This window comes from Hyposmocoma kahamanoa, unplaced genomic scaffold, assembly GCF_003589595.1.
Source record: "Hyposmocoma kahamanoa isolate Upper Pololo Valley unplaced genomic scaffold, ASM358959v1 86, whole genome shotgun sequence".
NCBI classification, from domain to species: Eukaryota; Metazoa; Arthropoda; class Insecta; order Lepidoptera; family Cosmopterigidae; genus Hyposmocoma; species Hyposmocoma kahamanoa.
Window position 1 is genome coordinate 9378397 of NW_020654289.1, and position 20970 is coordinate 9399366.

At 36.1% G+C, this 20970-nt stretch overlaps 1 protein-coding gene across 1 annotated transcript in view; it reads left to right on the forward strand.

Annotated features, from left to right (window-relative positions):
* The window catches only part of LOC113234898 (furin-like protease 2), a 331380-nt gene that overhangs the window by 284060 nt on the left and 26350 nt on the right, over window positions 1-20970 (forward strand). The window contains exon 3 of the mRNA XM_026470420.1: window positions 6148-6252. Within this exon, the coding sequence (XP_026326205.1) occupies window positions 6148-6252 (105 nt within the window). The remainder of the gene's footprint in view (window positions 1-6147; window positions 6253-20970) is intronic.

Consider the following 20970-nt stretch of genomic DNA (forward strand, 5'->3'; position numbering starts at 1 on the left):
ACTCAAACAAAGGTTGAAAAACAACGCCAAAACCCTCGGTAAGTGCATACCAGCGTACCTCAGGTGCTCGATGCTGAGGCCGTCGTGACCTGGACATGGAGACTTTCCCCTCTCCATTTTGTTTATTATGGAGTGCACTTCCTTCGGTGAGAATCTAATACTTAATACATCCGAACTAGACCCCGCATGGGCACCCGCAGCACAGGCACGAGTGGCGAGCTTATCCTGAAATGGCGCTGAAACGCGTTCGCTATCTCAGCTGAATCGTGCACGCCAGCGACACTCACAGGAAGACTCGGTTTAGGATTTAATTTGTTTGTGTTTTTCCAAAATTTACCGAAATTCTTACATGAGTGATAATTTGCAATAATGTCCATTTTTATTTGTTCTGAATTTTTCTGACAGTATTTAAGTTTGCCTTTAAAAAGTTTCCTAGATTGATACATACGATTGTAAATATGTCCACTAGTTGGTTTACCGTACAATAACCACATTTCATAACAAAGCCGAGCCTCCCTGTGCGCACCGCTGACGTACTTGTTCCAACCAGGTATATTATATATGCTTGTTCATATGCCCTCCACCCTTAGACTGCTTAAAACTACGTTCTGAAGCCTCTGTAAGTATACCTACAATATCATGATAAATAGTATCTATTAATAACTTATGGTTTTCAATGGAACAGAAATTGGAAGCACATACAGTCAATTCATTAGGTAAAATAAATTCTTTTAGCTTTAAATTACAGTATTCGAGATAATTATTTATTTGTTTATCATCTCTTTACCTCCAAATTACTTTATTGTTAGACATTATATAATTCAGTATTTTAGGTATAATCAAATCTATATTGCATTCAATTAATAATGGATAATGATCCGACCAATAAACATCATACAACACCGAGGCGGTCACTAAAGTAAGTCGCGCCGCGCCGGTGAGTAAACAGTTGTCGAGCCAACGGCGACATCCATGTGCCTCACTCACAACCGTATAGCTATCCGCGGGTAATAAGTCCAAATCAACACATGTCCATAATTTAACTTTTAACTTCAAGCCATTTGAATATAAAACATATTTTCCTCTGAACTTTCGTCACGTCAAAAGCCCGTGGCACCAGTTAGCTTCTATTAACTTTGTTTGAGACTTCTGTAGTTTTTTTTTATATAATAATACGCCGAATATATTTTATTCAATTATCTAAAATATGACCTCCAAAACTTCGAACTGAACCTAAAACAAAGTTTGTTCAGTATTTAAACTTTATTTTTTTTACACATTTTTCATAAACACACGCATACAAAATATTATCAACAAAATTTTATATGGGAGTTCGCCATTGTTTTTTATGACCTGCAAAAATATTGTAAATAATGTAATATTCATGAAATTAAATTATAAGAATAAACAATTAAACACTTAATCAGTACTCACTGTTTGTTCCACGCGTAAATCTTATACATACTTATTGTAATCAACACTGTTTATGGGTTATCTAATAATGTTTACCTTCTCAAAACACACACAGCAAACACGTAATACATTTATAACTATATGTCTATGTCCGTTCGCCGGACATGCAAGAGCTAGCTCGTGAATAGGGTTTGATGATTACTTAGTAAATTATCCTGGTTAAACTTATGCCATTAATTTATTATACTAGCTAATAATTATTATATCTAATGTTTGTTATCGTTGTTGTGCCATTAATTAATTATACCCTTTCATGAGTGATTATATCCCTTGAAATTACATCAAACATCATTATACCGAGTGAAAATAGATACCGTTAACTGAATATGACTTTGTAATTTGACTACACCATTCTGTTATAATCTGTACACGTATTTTCGCTACTTAAAAAAAAACAACTGTCGTGCATTAATTTACTGCCTCCGTGGCCGAACGTGGCCGTTACCATGCCCGGCTGCCACGCAGAAGTCCCAGGTTCGATTCCCGGGCCGGGACAAATATTTTTATGGCCTACATTTATTTCTCTCGTGAGTTTGGATGTAATTTTAGTTTGTAAATTTGGTTGTCTATATGTATGTCCATGGCACCCGCGACCCAGGGTTTTCCTAGTGCGGGGCTATGTTGAGTGTGTGCATTATTATTATTGTTTGTGATTGTCTATGTGTGTGTCCATGGCACCCGCGATACAGGGGTTTCCCTAGTGCGGGGCTATGAGTATGTGCGTTTACATATTATTCACTGTTTTTCTTTATTACATCCACTATATTTGTCCACACAGAAAAAAAGGAATTCTATAATAAGAAAGAGCAATTTCTCAAAATATTATTACTTCTGAAAGAATATTTATTAAAAGTAATAAAATATAGTCATTACAAAAATACTGCTTATCTTTTTCTGATACCATTTTACTCTCAACTTTATTCTAATGTTTAGACAAATACGTTCACTTCAAGATTTTATTTGATTTCTAATCAATTAATTGGACGTTACTTACATCAAGAAATTACCTCTTACATCAAATTTAAATAATCTTAAATGAATCCAAAATTTCTTGGGTGTATTTTAAGAAAATATATTCTTAAACAAAAAAGAAGTAATTTGCTATTCAGATTAATATTCTAAATTCTAGAGTATATTTTTTAAAGCAACATTTCGTTGCGTTGTCATAGTCAGTGTTGTCGCGACATGTCGCCGAAAGCGCACGCGGTAATGATTACTTTTACTGTGCTTGTAATCATAAAAATCATAAAGTCATTTTTTTAAAGAAACAATTGTAGTATATCTTTGTAGTTTGTTAGTGTGACCTTTGTAGTCATAATTTAAGAAATTTGGTTTCAGCATGAAATCAAACTACACTTGTAACAAGCACAACTTTAATATGCAATTAGTTCCACCGCGACACTCCTAGATGGTTAGTTGTACTCTGAAACGCGCTATCGTTTTGTACTTAACTTCAAAAGTAATCTCATTACACACATCAAAAAAAGTTTGCGATCACTTCGAAAAACTGAAATCTTTTTTGTTACTGTAGTTTATATTATGATTTTTTCTTCTTTTTAGATTCTTTATTTAAAAATAAATTAGAACATAAAACAATGACCCCGTTCAATTGTTTTTTCATATAAAAAGGCTTTCAGTCCTAGCTTACGCTCATTCAGAAATCTGATTTAGTCAATTATAAGCGATTCAAGATATTTTTCGCGGAAAGTTGTGATTGAAAAAATGCCAAGAGGATTATCAGAGGTTTTACGAGCTAGAATAGTAACTTTGAGGGAAGAAGGATACACCACGAGAGAATAGCACGCAGACTTGCTATATCTCAATCCTGTGTCGTGGCTACGTTGCAGAGGTATCACGGAATGGGGAATTTAGCTGACCGACCCCGCAGCGGTCGCCCAACTGTTTTGACAGCTGCCCAAAAGCGCTATATTAGATTGCTGGCAGCCCGTGATCCAACAATCAACGCCACTAAAATAAAAGCAGAAGTCAGGGCCGTCTCTGGGCTTGAAGTTAGCATGCAGACCGTTCGCAATTGCTTGCACCAGGCTGGATTACGAGGACGGAGGTCTTGGCGAGCTCCGCTCAATTCCCGGCAGCGTCAACAACGAAGATTGCAGTGGGCTAGACTTCGGCAAAATGAAGAAGGTGAGGACGAAAACATTTGGCAAAACTGTCTCTTCGTTGACGAATCCCGAATCAGCACTCATCCAGATAACCGACGTGTCCGTGTCTGGAGAAGACCAGGCGACCGTGAAAGACAAAGAACTACCACTGGAACAGTTCAGCAAGGCGGAAAATCGGTGTCCTTTTGGGGTGGCATTATGATTGGAGCTAGAACGCCTTTGATCCCGTATCGGGGCTTCATGACAGCAGACATGTACAAAGCAGTTGCTATTGATGATATCGTCAGACCATTCCGAGTAAACCATGGGCACCAATTTGTACTGGTCGATGATAATGCGCCCGCACATCGAGCTCAACGAGTCAATGCTGCTGTTCAAGAATACGGTATCACACGATTAGACTGGCCTGCCGGCTCGCCCGACTTAAACCCAATAGAGCACGCGTGGGATGCTCTTAAACGAGCGGTATGGAACCGTGAGCCACGTCCCCAGACAGTTCCAGAGCTCAGGGAAGCCGCTATTGAAGAATGGGATAAGTTACCCCAGGAAATGCTGGATAACTTGATCCTCAGCATGCCCAGGAGGATCTTCGCATGTATTCGAGCCAGGGGAGGAGTTATTTTATATTGAATTCACACCTTTTAATAATAAATTGTTGTTTAAGTTTAATTAAACAGTCTTTTTCTTTCTATGAAATTTCTATCACTATTACATTATGATTAATGGCTCAATTTTTTAAAATAAATAATAAAAAATAGTTTTATATTTTAATTTCAAACAGGGTATTCCTATTTAAAGAAAGCATACAACATAGATTTTTTCTTGATAAAGTTAAATTTAAAGAATTATAGGAGCTTATGCTATTGATCGCAAACTTTTTTTGATGTGTGTATGTTTTGAATTGTTATGTTTTCAGTAGCGCCTTAATTCGAGGTCCGTTCCCATTTGGGCGTCCTCAGGCCTGCTACTTAGCTTTTAATTTATTTTACGTGTTATGAGTAGAGGTGGTGGGCGTTTAAACGAAATGCACTTAAAAAGTCTGCTTTTTAAAATAAGCGCATAAGCACGCTTTTCATTTTAAGCGTAAGCGTTGGTCACTGGTTAGTTCTATAGATACACAATTTCATTTTTAACAACTTACCTAAGTTTCAAGTAGCGCCATCTATGTTTCCTAAACAAATTAATTCAACATAACATTGCAAACTTTTTTAAACATAAAGTCTATGCGCTTAAACGTTTTTCTATACGACTTTTTAAGCGTCAATCTAAAAATCGTTTAAGTGAAAAGCACGCTTCTTAAACGTACGTTTTAACGTTAAAAAAATAAGCAATTTTTCCATTTCAACGGTTAACAACTACAAAAGTTAAACAACTTATGTTTTTGAACGCTTTTAAACGCCAATGAACAAAATATTAATATAACAATGTTATGTCGTAAATAAAAAGATAACTCGTTTCTTAGAAAAAACTTACTTATCTTAAAACTTTTAGTGGCCTACTCTTGCGTTTCATTATCAACACAACGTTGCAAGCTTTTTTTAACATAAAAGTCTATGCGCGTAAACGTTTTCTAAACGATTTTGTTAGCTTCAAACTAAAAAGCGTTTAAAAAAGCTCGCTTTTTTTAAAAAAAGCATAACATTTAAACGTAAAAAAAATTAAGCAGTGTTTCCCATCTCTAGTTATGAGCCTTCAGCTCGCCCTTTTCTTCCGGTGGCGCAGTCACGGCCATCAGCCGTCAACTGCAAAGTGTCCTAAAAAAAAGAATTGTCAATGCTTTCCACCGGTATAGCATTTATATGGCACAGAACGGCACTCAAGTATTTGAGACGATTCCGTCATATTTCTGCTACTTTAAGATTTGGCACTGAACTATGTGCTTTCACGCTAGTGAGACATACTGTTGGGTCCATAACCCTGTAAATTTACCCTTTTTGATAGTATACGCCTTCTTATACTGAAGTCTGCGTCTCAATTCGTCGTGCTACGCAACCCCTTCGTTGACCAGCGCTACACACTTAAATATAGAAAACAAATCTTCAGTCAAATAATTAAGTACCTCTCAATTTTTCATTCTTTATTTTTTCAAGTCAAAATCAGAAATTTCTAATAACTGATAAATATTTTGTTGAATCTAGAGTAGCTTTATGACTTAAGTAAATTAATTTGCTCTTGGATTAAATATTTCTGTCTTATAACTAAAATACACTTTTGAGACTTTTTTTTACTATTATCAAGTAATTATTCTCTAGAGTCTATATCCCTATAAATATACAGATAGGATCGTTTTGTTGGATTTAATAAATTTATCTTCATAGAAAGAATTTTGTTTTTTTCTAAGTAATTTGTTTTTACCGTGCATTGTTAGATACAGGTATAGGGCCCCCCCTCCATGTCAACTATATACTGCATATACAACACAACATCGTAGAGGCCGTTTATATTAACGTTTTAGAAGTTTATTGACTCAAACGTTTATCGGTTCTACGACTGCTGTGTCTATATCTACGTGAGATGAATAACAATTGAAATTGTTGCTTGTTTGTTACAGATTGGCTCCTTAAAGGGCTACTACTTGTTATCACACCACGAAGTTCACAAGCGATCTACTGGACCCAGTCACGAACACCATCGAAAGCTTAACGAGGAACCACAAGTAAGTCCTGTTCCACATATCTGCCATTACAATAGTGTTTTAACTGAAAATATGAGATTATAACATTTCTGAACGTAAAATTTGATTCTTTACACGTCAATAAAACCGTCGTTACAATATTGTAAGGCACAATTAAAAGATAATATCCACTTAACTCATAATGAGACAAACGTTTTTGTGAGCTAGTTCTCGACAAAATAGTCCTTACTGAAAAATATGAAATCATTTTTGTATCTTTATCTTTAAATATATTTGCCAAGTAGGAAATTATTTAGATGTCTAATTAACTTTTAACTTATTATAATATATATTTAAAAATAAATTATAATAATCTTCCACGGGGAAGTGAGTAATTCGTTCTTCATCTATTCTAAATAAATACACTTTTTGAGTTAATACACTATTGTATTAACAGTGCGATAAGGTATATGTAAAGTAATACCATAGTATAATAAGATAAGCAGCGCAACTTTCGCCGATTTGGTACGTCAATGTATACATGTTCGCTTGGAACGTAGGGTTGTCACATTACTACATCTTTTAATTACAATATGCTTGAGCTTTATTGAAATAACCATTGTGAAATGCAGTATTTACATATTGATATTTTTATAACAGCAACGCAATTTTAGTAGCAGTAGAGCTCCATGTGAAAGAGTTCGTCCAGGGAAGTACTGCCGCCTTAACTATGTCTGCCGCCAAGCAGTAATGTCAGCATTACTGTGTTCCGGTTTTGAAGGGTTAAGGTGCTGGTGAAATTACAAGCACATGGGACTTGTCAACTTATGTCGCAGGGTGACGGGCGCAGTGGCAGTCCCCTCAGATCTTTGCGATTTAAAGCCCTTGAGTGGCACTGCAATTGTTATGAACAGGCGTGTAGCTTACCGTTAGGTGCACAACTTTTGCATCCCGTCACTTGATATTTAAAAAAAAACGCGGACTATTCTGTCGATTATGAGAGTATCATTATGAAATAGAAATGAGTAGCTAAGCAATTCTGAATTTGAGGCAATCTTGTTGAAACAACCATTAACACAACAATAAACACGTCTACCATATTTATGAAATGTTTTAAACATCCGCGAACCTCCTTACCTGTTTTTGCCGCCAAGCGGTAATGTTACTGCGTTTCGGTTTCAAAGGGTAAAAGTGCTGGTGAAATTACAGGCACCATGGGACATTTTAACATATGTCTCAGGTTGTCCGAGTGTTACTGCAACTGTTATGGACAGGCGTGTCAGTTAGCACCAGGCGCATGACTTATTCATCACTTAGTATTACAATTTTAATTAGAGTTTTAATTCTATTATTAATGGCGCTAGCGATAACCCGCGCGGTGCAACTTGATTGCATTGCGAGATTATCCGAATGCGTGCATCCGTCCGTACACGGCGCGTGGCGAACGCGCACACGTATAAGCTGCGTGCGCTGCTGCGTTTGTAGGAAGTTACACTGCTTCCCGTATTATACTATGGGACTAGGTTCCCTGTGGAGCTCTGATATGAGTAGGTAGTCTTGAAAATATTATTAGTGCAATGTTTACATGCATACATTACATACTATCACGAGTGTCTCCCGATGGTGTAGACAGAGAATATGTGCCGCAACTTGCTATGGACTTGATAATCGTCTTTCGTTGATGCTAGTAGAGGAATAAACCTTAAATAAACCACTAGTTGCCGACCTCACTTCCAAAAGTACGATACACTTCGCTGCCCTCAATATACATCTTTGAGACATGGAAATTTGTTATATCAAAATAATGTAATACGATAAAAAAATAAATTATTTTTACCCAGATCTAGATGAAATCTACACAGAAATTTACGACAAATTGCCCGACCTATTAAAAACCGAAAGAAATAAAATGTAAAAAAAATGTTATTACGCAAATGTTATTGAATATAATGTTAATAGATTTCTAATTGAAAGCTTGTAACTTAAACGAACAATTGAAAACAGTCTACTCTTACTCTCTTCCGTTGTGCCCGAAATGATTCATGATGTGATTCTTTTACTATGTAACACCTTGTACACTATTGTGGAATGCAAATAAAGAATATTGAATATTGGAATCTATTTCTATTCTAGTTTACTTTATTAGGACATCTGACCAGATATGTACGACTAAGTCGACTTTGCCCCACACATTCGCTTGTATCTCTGGATCATCGTAGCTCCCAAACAGATGGACTGATCTAAAGCTATTTTCCTGTTAATGTAAAGGTCTCAGTCAAAGCATGAATATGTACTTTACTTCCAGTTGTCTGAGAGATTTGAAATTAGTGTATGACGGAAATTCCATGGCATTACAATAATATTGTAACCTTATTTCCTAACTCCTCATTAGTTACAGTTAAATATGGGAAAAGCTGTTTATTTTTTTAAACGTTTAAACGTTGTGCTTTTTTTTAAAACAAAAGCGTGATTTTGTTAACGCTTTTCACTTAAACGCTTTTTAGTTTGAAGCTTACAAAATCGTTTAGAAAAACTATTGAAGCGCATAGACTTTCGTGTTAAAAAAAGCTTGCAAGGTTGTGTTGATAGCGAAAATCAGAAGTAGACCACTAAAGGTTTTAGGATAAGTAAGTTTATTTTTGAAACGAGTTTTATTTTTATTTATATAATCATTATTCATATTGACAAATCAATTTATTTAGGAAACATAGATGGCGGGACTTGAAACATAAGCACGTTGTTAACGGTCACAGTAAATTGTTTTTAAGAGCTTTTCGTTTAAATGCCCACCTCTAGTTACAGTAGACTCGTCGTCGTGTTCTGTCTGTCGTGTTTGGGCTCATCAAATTGGTCTCGATGATTTCTTATCTGACTGATGGTAATAAATTTTGGACGGAATAAATATTAAATTCATAAGCCACTGACTTAGAGCGGTGGTAGCCTAATAGTAGTACGGTTGCTTAGCAATTGCGTGATCGACATTGGTTGTTATTGACCGAGGTGTTTGCCCGTCGATGGTCTTTCTTCAGAAGTGTTGTTGCGACAAAATCCGACGTTATGCTTGTTCCGGAGTGTTCAATAGCTAATTACCATAGGTTATTAGGCCATTACACTTCTGGTAATCCTGAGAGCATTACTACTCCAATAGATTCATCTTCCATGGGTTTTCCCATAACCGATAGATAGATAGTTTTTGCTGAGCATCACGAGTGCCACTTATGTATCGCTTTATACTCGGATATGATTCGAGGCTACAGTCTCCTTAATAAGGATAGACGTCTAATGTGGCTGCTGTTAGCGTATTCTTTTTCGAGTGCTTTCCAAGTTTGCCTAGCCGTGTTGCAGCTTAGTACGATTGACTAGACATTTTCACAAATATTATGACAGTTTTTTTTATCTCACACGTTGGTCACGATGAATTTCTTCTGGGTTCATTTTTTTCACTAACCGGCTGCGCGATGAAGTCTCAGAGATCTGCGTCTATCAGCAACATTGTGATTGCAAAGCTCCAGCTGTAGTAGTTGCATCTTCCTATGTAATTATAGGTAATAGTAGACTGGGAAGATTTTACCAACATAATACCGCGGTCACTGAAGGGATTGAGGATGAATTTTCCATTTTATTATACTAATACCCATAACATCTTATAGCTTTGTAAAAAAGAAAACGTATGAGTCCACACGATGATGTGTTCGTTAAAAAAAATAATATAAGTGACAGTTTCATATGGAATATCAAATTTAAAATATATTCTTTAAAAATAATGCCAGTGTTCCTATTATATAACTAATAAGTTTAATAAATTCGATTAAAACTTATTAATAATAAATGGCTTTAATTTCTAACTTACGTACATTTGTAAGTGTTTAAATAGCAATACCTCTCATTATCGGTGGTGGAAAACATCGTGATGGAACCTGCATGTCGAAGAATATAAGCAACCCTTGCAAAATGTGTGAAGTCATCAACCCGCATGAGGGCTGCGTAGCGAACTTTGGCCTGTACCTCCCTTTTAGAATAGACCCGTGCCCAGCTGTAGGATGTATAATAATGTCGAAACAAATGACTTGCTGGAAAAAATCAACATAATTAAAATATTTACATTTACACTTTGAGACAAACTGAAAAATACTTATCGAGTTTTTAGATTCAAAAATTGAAATTATACTTTTTTTTTAAATTGTGACTTGTGAGTTTATTTTGCATTTAAATAATATTTTTACCACGAGTTTACAGTGTCGATAGTAGCGACCGAATAAAATATTTGTATCGGCAATTTTAATACTCATTGTGAGCACTAGTGCTCACAATGCGCCTCTAGAGGCGCTGTTAAATTAACCTAAAATATTAAAAGTCCTTTGTGAACCATACAGGCTGTTAACTTTATTGCGTTACACCCTTGGGGGTGATTTCACTCGTTAATATGAACAACATTTACTATGATCCTCTCCGATATCTCGAAAAAGAAATATGCAGATTTTTAAAATAGCTATCCCTATACAAATATTTCATACCCGCAGGACCAAAATATATAAAATAACGTTTTACTAATAATGTGCCAGATAATTAAATATATCATCTTGCGTACTCTGTACCATGAATACCAGATTAACGAACTGGGCACTACCCAGACTACTTACATCAAATCAAATCAAATCAAAAATCAAGAAAAAAAGTTCCCCAAATTGGTCCTACAGGGAATTGAATACGGGAATCCTCATCTAGCGATCACATGCTACATGCTAACCGCACCACCAAAGTCTTGTAGAAAATACTTCACTTTGTAATTTTTTCCAGTTTGTTTAATTTTCACAACGTAATTAACTTAGTACCCTGTATAACATTACAATATAGAAATGTAGATTCAAGCAGCGATAACAAAATCTAGCAACCCAGTTTTGAGCCAATATTTTAATTCTATCTTACAAACTATCCCTTATCTTTCCATTTTCATATATACGAAACTGTCTAAGCACATTTTCCATTTGAAATATTGGCTACTAAAAGAAGAGGCATATTGTAGGCAGGCAGGGTGGAGGTGGCTAGTGCAGTGAGGATTTCATCGCTGCACTAGGTTCCTTCGCGTTTGGATACCACTTTCCACTTAACATCAGGTGGAGTGGAGTCATTTGCCTGTCATGTATAAAAAAAAAAATAATAAAATTAAAAAAAAAATACTATCTCGTAAAATAAGTTCTTTCCTTACGAGAGAATTAATAAAGAAAACAAAGTACCTGCAAGTGTTTTAATTGGAACCTAAAATGGCTATGGTTGATTCCGTGTAACAGTGAAAGTGTCGAATCAATCACTTTGAAAAAATATTTAGTAAAATTGAGGCTATACGTTGATTGGTATACGGCGTGAAAACACGATTCCTAAAAACGTTTCACGGTACGAAAAAATACTAACTATTCAGTAGGTACTTCACATGTATCAATGATTTTTTTTTATATCAACTGAACTAAATAGAATACGTATGCTATATGATATACATTTTTCATATAGCTTTAATTGCATTTGTTAAAAAATAAATTATATAATCTTAGTACAGAGTACTAAAAAAACCGACCTCAAAAGTGCGTGGAATTACATATACACTCTTTTGCAAAAAAAACGGGCACCTAAGGAAATTTACGTTCTAAAGTCGATTTGAGTTAATTGAATGAAATTTATTTCTTTGACTTAGTCTGTATACTTATAATCGTGTAAATTAATGCGCGTGAAGTGAATTCGGGCAATTAAAAGAAAAAAAAACGCTGGATTCTTTAAAACCGATGTACACGCCCAAACAATAAGAAGTGGTCGGCAATAAAGACAAGATTTTTTTTTACTTTTTTAATTAAATAAAGTTACAAATGTAAAAACCTAATAACGAGAGAACCTCCTCTTGCCAAAATCACAGCTTGAATCCTTCTGGGCACGCTTTCCACGATGTTTTTAATAACGTTTTGAGGAATACGTTCCCACTCTTCTGCAATGACTCTTTTTAGCTCCCTGATGTTTTGTGGAGCATGTTGCACTGATCTTACCCATCTCTTTAGAACATCCCAGACATGCTCAATTGGATTGAGGTCAGGACTTCGAGCTGGCCAATCTAAACGACGGATCCCAAGTTCTTGCATGTACGCTTCCACGTCGCCAGAACGATGCTGGCGAGCATTGTCGTCCATAAAAATGGAATCTTCCCCAAGTGCAGTCAATGTGGGTTGTGCATATGGAATTAGGACTTCCATTATGTACCTGTGTGCATTTAATGTTCCATTTTCTATGAAAACTAACTCCGTACGCTCCGTCGAATTAATTGCTGCCCAAAACATAACGGAGCCTCCGCCATAAGGAGTGATTTCTTCGAAACACACTTCCGCATAGCGTTCCCGTGGTCTTCGCAGCACTCGCCGGCGTCGGTCTTCTCCACACAAAGAGATTCTAGCTTCATCAGAAAACAATACTTTATTCCAGTCCTCCAGAGTCCATGAAGCACAGTTCCGAGCAAACTGAAGTCGAGCAACACGGTGCTCACGGAGTAATTTAGGGCCCCGAGCTGGGCGGTAACTCCTGATATTGGCAGTCAAAAGCCTCCTCCTGACCGTCCATAAGCTAACTTCTACTCCTCTTACTTCTTCAAGGCTCTTCTTCAGGTCCACACTTGACGCCTTACGATTCCGCAACGCCTGACTCACCAAAAAGCGGTCATCTCTTGGTTCTGTGCATCGTTTTCTTCCCGAACCGGGTCTTCTTTTGACCGAACCGGTCTCTTGATACCGTTGCCAAGTCCTCTGGACAGTTGAACGACTCACATTTAGCCGCTGAGACACGTAAGTTTGCGAACAACCTTCTTCAAGTAGGGCTATAATTTTACCGGCCCTTATCACTTTATCACTCATATCAAAAAGTGGTATTTAATGTAAAAAGAAAGATTAAATTGTTTACTTTGCAGAAAATATCCAAAAAGTTTTAAAATATCGTAATCAGTTAAAAATCGATTCAGCAATTCGCGCCATTAGTAAAGCAATTTTAGACTAATCAACAATAATCATTATTTTTCTTTTATTAATTTCAAATTTTAAATTTGGAACGTAAAGAATTATGCCAGGATGCTTCAAATAACATGCCAATATATCGTCAAATTAATAAAACCTATTTCTTGTTCTTCTTCATTGAAGTAGAGAAAAAAATCTAAAGTGCCCGTTTTTTTTGCAAAAGAGTTTAGTTACCAAGTTTTAGTGTAATCGGTTCCCGGAAAGTGCGCAAACCCGGATTCATCCCCTAGTTCGCCACTAAACGGGACTTGACACAGGAGATAATAAAAATCGATTCTCACTACTCAAAGTATATTGAGAGACAAACGCATTGAATTGGAGAATAGCAAAATCAACCATTAAAATAATTGCTCCATATAATAAAATTAAGGCGCTATTTATAAAAATGAATCTTCATGCGTGAACAGCCACCCTTAGAGGTGGATGATTTTCTTCAAAATTAAATGGGACCACTATGGAGGTACCCTCTTTCCAACAAAAAAAGAATCATGAAAATCGGTTCACAAATACCGGAGTTAACGCGTAACATACATGCAGAAAAAAAGAAAAAAAAAGACATACAATCGAATCGAGAACCTCCTTCTTTTTTGAAATCGGCTAAAAATAAAGCCATTGTCCTTGCCGCTCGACACAGGCAAAATGAACCGTATTAGTACGGTAGTAGGTAATATGTCTTATGGAGTAACCTAACTTTAAATCCGTAGTCATCTGTAACTTCAAACTTTATGCCAAATAGTTGTTCACGTAGTTTGATTCAGAATTTTATGTCTTATTTTGTGATGTTAATAATTAAAGTTTGTCAAAATTGTTTTAGCATTAGATGTTTATACGGTATGGTGTAACGGGCTGGCGTTTGCAATTCGTTTTTAAGGCGCCATTTAACCTCAAAAAGCATCAGCTGTGCATAGTTGAATTTTGGAAGCTTGTCGCCACTTGACACATTTTATGTTATTTGAAAGAGCTATGTATTTGACTCGAGTATAATCGATTTAAAAAATTCGAAGTGGCTCTGGAAGGGGCATTCAGTTGCTATACTCCGAAAAATTTAACTCGATTGAAGTGACAGGCATAGAATTAGGATGGCATAAATTTGTAGCAGCGTTTTACAAATTATATTTTGATAAACACGACATAATTATAACTTTACAAAAAAAATCGACCTCAAAAGTTTCGTTACCGCGGTCTCGTTGAGGAGACGTAATTTAAACGCACATGGAAGTCCTCGTCAAAACGAATCCAAACACAACATTACTAATTACCTCAACGATGAACACCTCAACGGTATGCAGCAGCTAGGTAGCTGCTGTATACCGTGGAGGTGTTCATCTCACGTGTTGTCTACCATTTCCATCATCAGTTCAACTCTAGGCCGCCTTGCCATTTTATTTTCATTGGAATGACAGATGTGTGTCAAGTTTTATTGAAATCGGTGAACGGAAAGTGGGTGGTATTCAATAAAACGGATTCATTCCTTAATTTGCAACACTTAGAGGTGGAATATATTCTTCAAATTTGAACGGGACCACTACTAAGATAGTCCCTTTCCAACAAAAAAGAAACATCGAAATTGGTTCGCAAACGTCGAAGTAATCACGTAACATACACACAAAAATACAGACGAATTGAGAACCTCCTGATACCGACTTTAAGGTTGAAAACAACAAGTCTTTTTTTGTATTTACGTTACTACTGATGAACATACCTTGACTAATGATTACGGATATACATCTTCCTTTTGTTTTTTTTTTACTTATTTAATAAGTATACAAACAGTCCGTGATCAAAAAGAGTCTTAAGTAACGTAATAAGCTTATATGTGTAGAAGGAAAGGGATATGTGGCTTTTGTGTTTATATCCACAAGTATTAGGAAATGTACTTATAAAAATATATTTGGGCACTTTAAGGGGTCTATTGTCTGATATGCATTGTATTTACAGTGTGTGTGTCCAACGTACATATTTATTCCAGTTGAAGCTTCTTCAACCAAAGCAGCTCAGGTAAAGACGCGACGGGTCTAACAATTACCTACACAAGAATTTACCTTCTCTAATAATTCCTAGTGTGTATTGTACGATGTAAAGATTAACTAAGGTCACGGATTACAGGATCGCCGTACATGGATCCAGGACGGTTTACGAGACAGGGTTTTACGGGACACCGGGGTGCGGGTATCGTGACTCGTGACATTTTGTCCTGTTAAAATATTTACTCGCTAAACGTGGTATTGTATAGTACAAGACATTTTTGGTAGTAAGGAACGTGGAGTCACAACATAATTACTTACATGGGAAATGCAATGTATTTAAAAAAAATTTAACAATTACTATTATTCTTAAATGGAATTGTAAATTATTCATTAGAGTTCAACAAAAGGTGGAAATGAAGCTATTTTCGAATCTAAATAATGTATTTATTTCTTTAAACAAACCAACGTTTCGGGTTCTTTATTGGTCTCACGATTACGACAATCTGACCATAAGCGTACAATGTGTAGCAAATGCGAAATTCTAAGAACTCAAGAAAAAAATTATATGAGATATCGATCAATTTTACTAACAGTAACTATAACCGCCAAGCAATAATGTGAGCATTACTGTGAATGTACAGGCACATAGAACTCAAATTTATGTACCTATCAGGGTGACGGGCGCAGTGGCAGTGCGCCTCGGATCTTTGCGATCTAAATTTCTGAGTAGCACTACAGCTCTTGTATGTAAACGTGTTGTTTACTACCACGCGCATGAATTGTTCGTCCTGTCACTTGATAATCATAAAAAAACCTACAGTGTTTCTTGATATCAAATTGTAATTAGGTTTTTTACTGGATAGACCAATTCGTAACTAAAAGTTTTGATTTAATACATTCCAATTCACCAGAGGCATTATTTGCGATCGGCCAATCTGTATTATTTGTTTTTTTTTTTATCAATTAGATCGACATATAAAAACAGCTAAGTGGTCGGTTGATCGTATCTACCTAAATCCATATTGATTTTGTCTAACATATAGCATTATGACGTCAGACATGCCTACGAGTGTTATTAGCGAGACACGAAACTAATATGTATTGACTTATCGCAAAATAAAATTAATAACGTGACGTCATATCTTAATTTACACCACACGTATAATTCAAACAATGTCAAATTGAAGTGTCCTTTTAGTTTAAATATGTATACATAACACAGACATGATGTACATTCATTTAAAGTATATTTATTACCTATGTTAATTTTTTATGGTATTTAAACCGGCAATCAGGCGGTCATTCCGATGGAAAACATTAACCCGTTTGACTATTTGCGTTACTAATAAAACATTTTAATATCGCTTGGTGGTGTTGGTCAAAGGATATATGATTTGTTGTCTCGTGTGCCTGTACGATGTTTTTTACCCTACGTTCCGGAACAGCAGCAGCTTCGCTTTGCGGTAAAAAAAGGTAGGACGGTAGTACTTTTTTTTTGTCTTTACTTACCCAAGCAAGTTTACTTGTGTGAGGCTTGTTGCCTACCAATAGTAAGAGCAATAACATATAATAAACAAAGCGAAACTATAGGAAAACCATAACTTCTGATTTGAATACGATATGTAGCAGGAAACATAAATTTCCCTTTAGAATCTAACCCTTATACTGCGAACGGACGGTTACCAAATAGGCCACGATAAAATCCTCCAGAAATTTTCCCCAATCTTGTTACTGGCATTTCTCGTAATATATTCCCCGTGACCTAGGAAAGGTCTACAAGGTAATTTATACGAATAAGTTGGTGAGACATATAAGAATGACCTTAGTACGTTACCTTGTGTGGCACCTATCGGCCGAATTAGAACTGGGCTGAGAAGACCTAATTTACCACCACCCATGAACGGGATATTACATTTAATGAACACAGTAATGAACATTAGTAAGTTATTTATTGGCGATATGAAATCTGACGAATATATAAAAAAAAATACCGTTGATTTCCTGTATTGTCCTTTAAAAATATTGACTGTGTCTTAGAGTGGTTTCAAATGGCTACTTTTAGCAGCGATTTAATCGCGATGCATTTGCGATGCAGTCGCTAATCTACCTTTACATACACACGCGACTTAAGCAGCGCTACAATTGCTATTCAAACGCAATGCACGTTTTTAATTATTCAACATAAGCGACTGCATTTGCATCGGTGCAACCGCCTATAAACCCATAGTGTCGCAATGCAACGCTACTAAACGTCGCCGTGTGTAACCCCTCTTAGGCTGCTAACAAATTGAATGCATATTTGCAGTTGCATATTTGCAGTTGCAGTTGCATCAACTTCATGTAGTCAAGGTCTCCGATAACGACTTGATACATTAACTACATACATGCAGTCGAAATGACTTCATGCAGCCGAGATCGACTGAATGCAGTTAATGCATTCAAAGCAAAAGGTTGATTACAACTTCACGTATTAACTGCCAACATGCAGTCAATCTGTTAGTATCCTTAGACAGTGACCTAAGCTTGTGCCTTTTCAAAAGGCACAAGCTTAGGTAAGGTAAATTAGCTCAGGTAAATTTTTATTCATAAAGTTTTAGTAGAAAATTCACTCAAACGATTGACTTACTACCTCTACCTCTGGAGACATTGGACGAGAACAGGTAAAATAAATAATAAAAATGTAAATCAGAAATGTAAGCAATACTTTTGACTTTTCCAAGAGATAAATATACGATCCGGTGACGTTTTTATTGCAAACGGACGACCAAATCCGTATATCTATCCGTAAACATAATTATAATACAAAAATAAAAAGAAGTCACCAGCAAAGTAAAATAAAAGAAAAATCATACTGATAGGAAGGGGTGACCTCCCGACCGTAAAGTTTGCTTCTCATAACCGAAGCTAATAAAGCGAAACAAAAAAGGTTTCTTGTATTTTTGTTGCGTGATTTATTTGTTTCATTTATGAAATAATATTCGACTTCGTGTTTACTGTTTGTGCTCAATAATCGTTGCGACATGCAAGCCGATAATGGCGGTAGGCAATAGTAGTAGTAGTTATTAACACGCGGTGCAATTTTATTAGTGTCCTTTACGTTAAAAGATGATAATAATAATAATAATAAAAATATCTCAAATAACCACACTAAGGAATTCCCAGTACTGTTTTTTTATGATAAGTGACGAGACAGAGCCCAGAACCGCCGTGCTACTCAGGCTTTAAATGACAAAGATCTGAAGGGCGTTGCCACTGCGCCTGCCACCCTGAGACACAAGTTGACAAGTCCCATGCGCCTGTCATTTCACCAATAAGTTAGTAAGTCACATGTGCTTGTAATTTCTCCATATTCAAATACACGTATATTTACAAAGAGCAACCCCTACAGTTCCTTGCTCATTCATCTCAGGGGAATCTGCCTTACGAATGAGCGGTAGTGTTTAATAAATGTGACGAGTTCAAGTGTAATTTGCTTAACAATTAAATAGAAATGATTTGAATTTAATTTTTTTGGATTTTGGAACAAATTTTCCCTAGAAACCAGGAAAGCAGTAATGCTCACAATACTGCTTGGCGGCAGAAATGGGTAAGGTGGTACAAAAGCAACGAAATTCCCTTCGACGCACTACCCAGTACACACAGACCAGAAGTAATTTAGAGCTTCGTTTCTCAATTGATGCTACCGGGAATCGAACCGACTTTATCATCTAGCGCGCATTGAGCCCCTGACGTCGTGTATTTTTAGGTGTAACGTAGGTTGTATTTGTAGGTGTAACGTAATTAACTTAGGATCTGCATATCGTGCCAAAATTAAAATGTACATACAGCGATACCAAAAAATCACAGCCCAGTTTTAACGAGGTCGAGGTCGCCAAATTTTAATATAGATTATTATGAATGTCCTTACTTTTGGGACTCTTGTAATTTCACCAAAATAAGATCAGCTGTTCATAAAACATTTTATATGAAGCAGTTGTTCTTTTTTTCCTTATTTCACAAGTATCCCCATCTGTCAACTGTTCAACCTAAGTACACTAAGGCACCTTCAAATTAGACGGTTATTATTAGTTACCCGCTAAAGTGGCGCGACTGTAGCGTTGCAGCCGCGTCACGTCTAATTTTTATACAATATTTAGAAGCGCAGCTGCAGCGCCACGGTCACGCCACACGTGCACCACTTTTGCAGATTAGATATTGTATGAAAAATTAGTAGTAGTGGCGTGGCTACCGCGCCACAGACGCGCAACTGCTGCGCTCCTATAAGTATCTAATTTCAAGGCGCCCTAATTAAATGTCAAACATAAAGATCTCGTTTAGCGTGAAATGTGAAAGCTTTACACATTTTTAAAAGCCATTAATGGATTTTAAAAATTGCCACAGAGCTAGTCGGCTTCAAATGCGTATTACTTGATATTTTTCTTTAAATATCCGGCTGACTTTCGGGTTCAGACTTTTAGAACGCTTTAGACCAGTTTATGGGAAGTTGAATAAGTTCAAAATAAAGTAATGGAATAATATGTTCCGTGTTATTGGTGTTTTGCAATAACTTTCTGTAAAATACGTAAACTTTACAATAGCCATAATACAAAAAGTATCTTACAATCAGTGCTGGGACTGGAACGTGTCATTCTTTTTGCGGGAAAAGGATTTGTGGAAGCAATTGCTTCAATGGTTTTCATTGTTGTTGACCCTTTTCGTCTTTATCCTAACGTAGAATAGTTAAACGAAGTGATTCGCTTAAGTGCTTTCCTGTTTATGCTGTGCACAGAGTATTTCTGTGAAAATACACAACTTTAATGTAATAAACGTTTTCATCCACAGAACTCGGCTCCCAAACGCATTCTTGAGTCCATAGATTGTGTTTTTGGACAAATAAATAGTAGTTTATGTGACTGTTACATAATGAAAGGCATTAAAATACGAGTGAGCTTCTCACGAGTGTTTTATGGCCTAATTATGTACAGTTACATACACTGCTTTATCTACACACATAAGCTCTCTGTGATGCGTTCAGGAACCGCATGTTACGACTGGCGAAATGGCGGCAAATTAAAACTTTTCTCACGCGTGTCACACAACCGTAGTTTTTATTATTAATTCATAGACAAACTAGAATCGGCACCAACTATCATATAGTTCGATATCAAGTAATGTGTGAAATTGTTAAAATTTGTTTGCTATTGACATTTCATTTCGAATAAAACTTCACCTCGACTAATATTACAATTGAAGTCCAATCAAATTGATTTGCTTTTCAGAGATGTTCGAAATTTGAATGTAATAAAAACATGGAATATTCGATGTTATTACGAAGCAATAATAACATTTTCAGAGATAAGAAATTTGTTCTAACTAAACAGTTTACCTTTATGCTGGTCGTAATTTGCGGTTTTTGAACGCATTATAGAGAGTTTATGATATGTGTGCAGATAAAATCCTTTATATCATCTGATACATGTAAAAACTACATAAATAGGTATTTGTCATAATTTTAAAATAAATTAATATTAATTCTTGTAACTGACAAATTCCTAATTATGCTAGTAAACTGTCCTATTGTTGCGAACATTTCAAAGTCAGTTCCTCTAAATTTGCCACCGAGTGTACTTAATGCCCTTCTATAAGGGCACCTTACCTATGTAAACATTGTTAGACTACTTAGATTTACTGCGTATAAAAGTTTGTTATTAACGTACCATAACAGTTTTGTCATTGTGCGGTAATAGCAAGTTTCACCCGAGTTCACTGTGTAC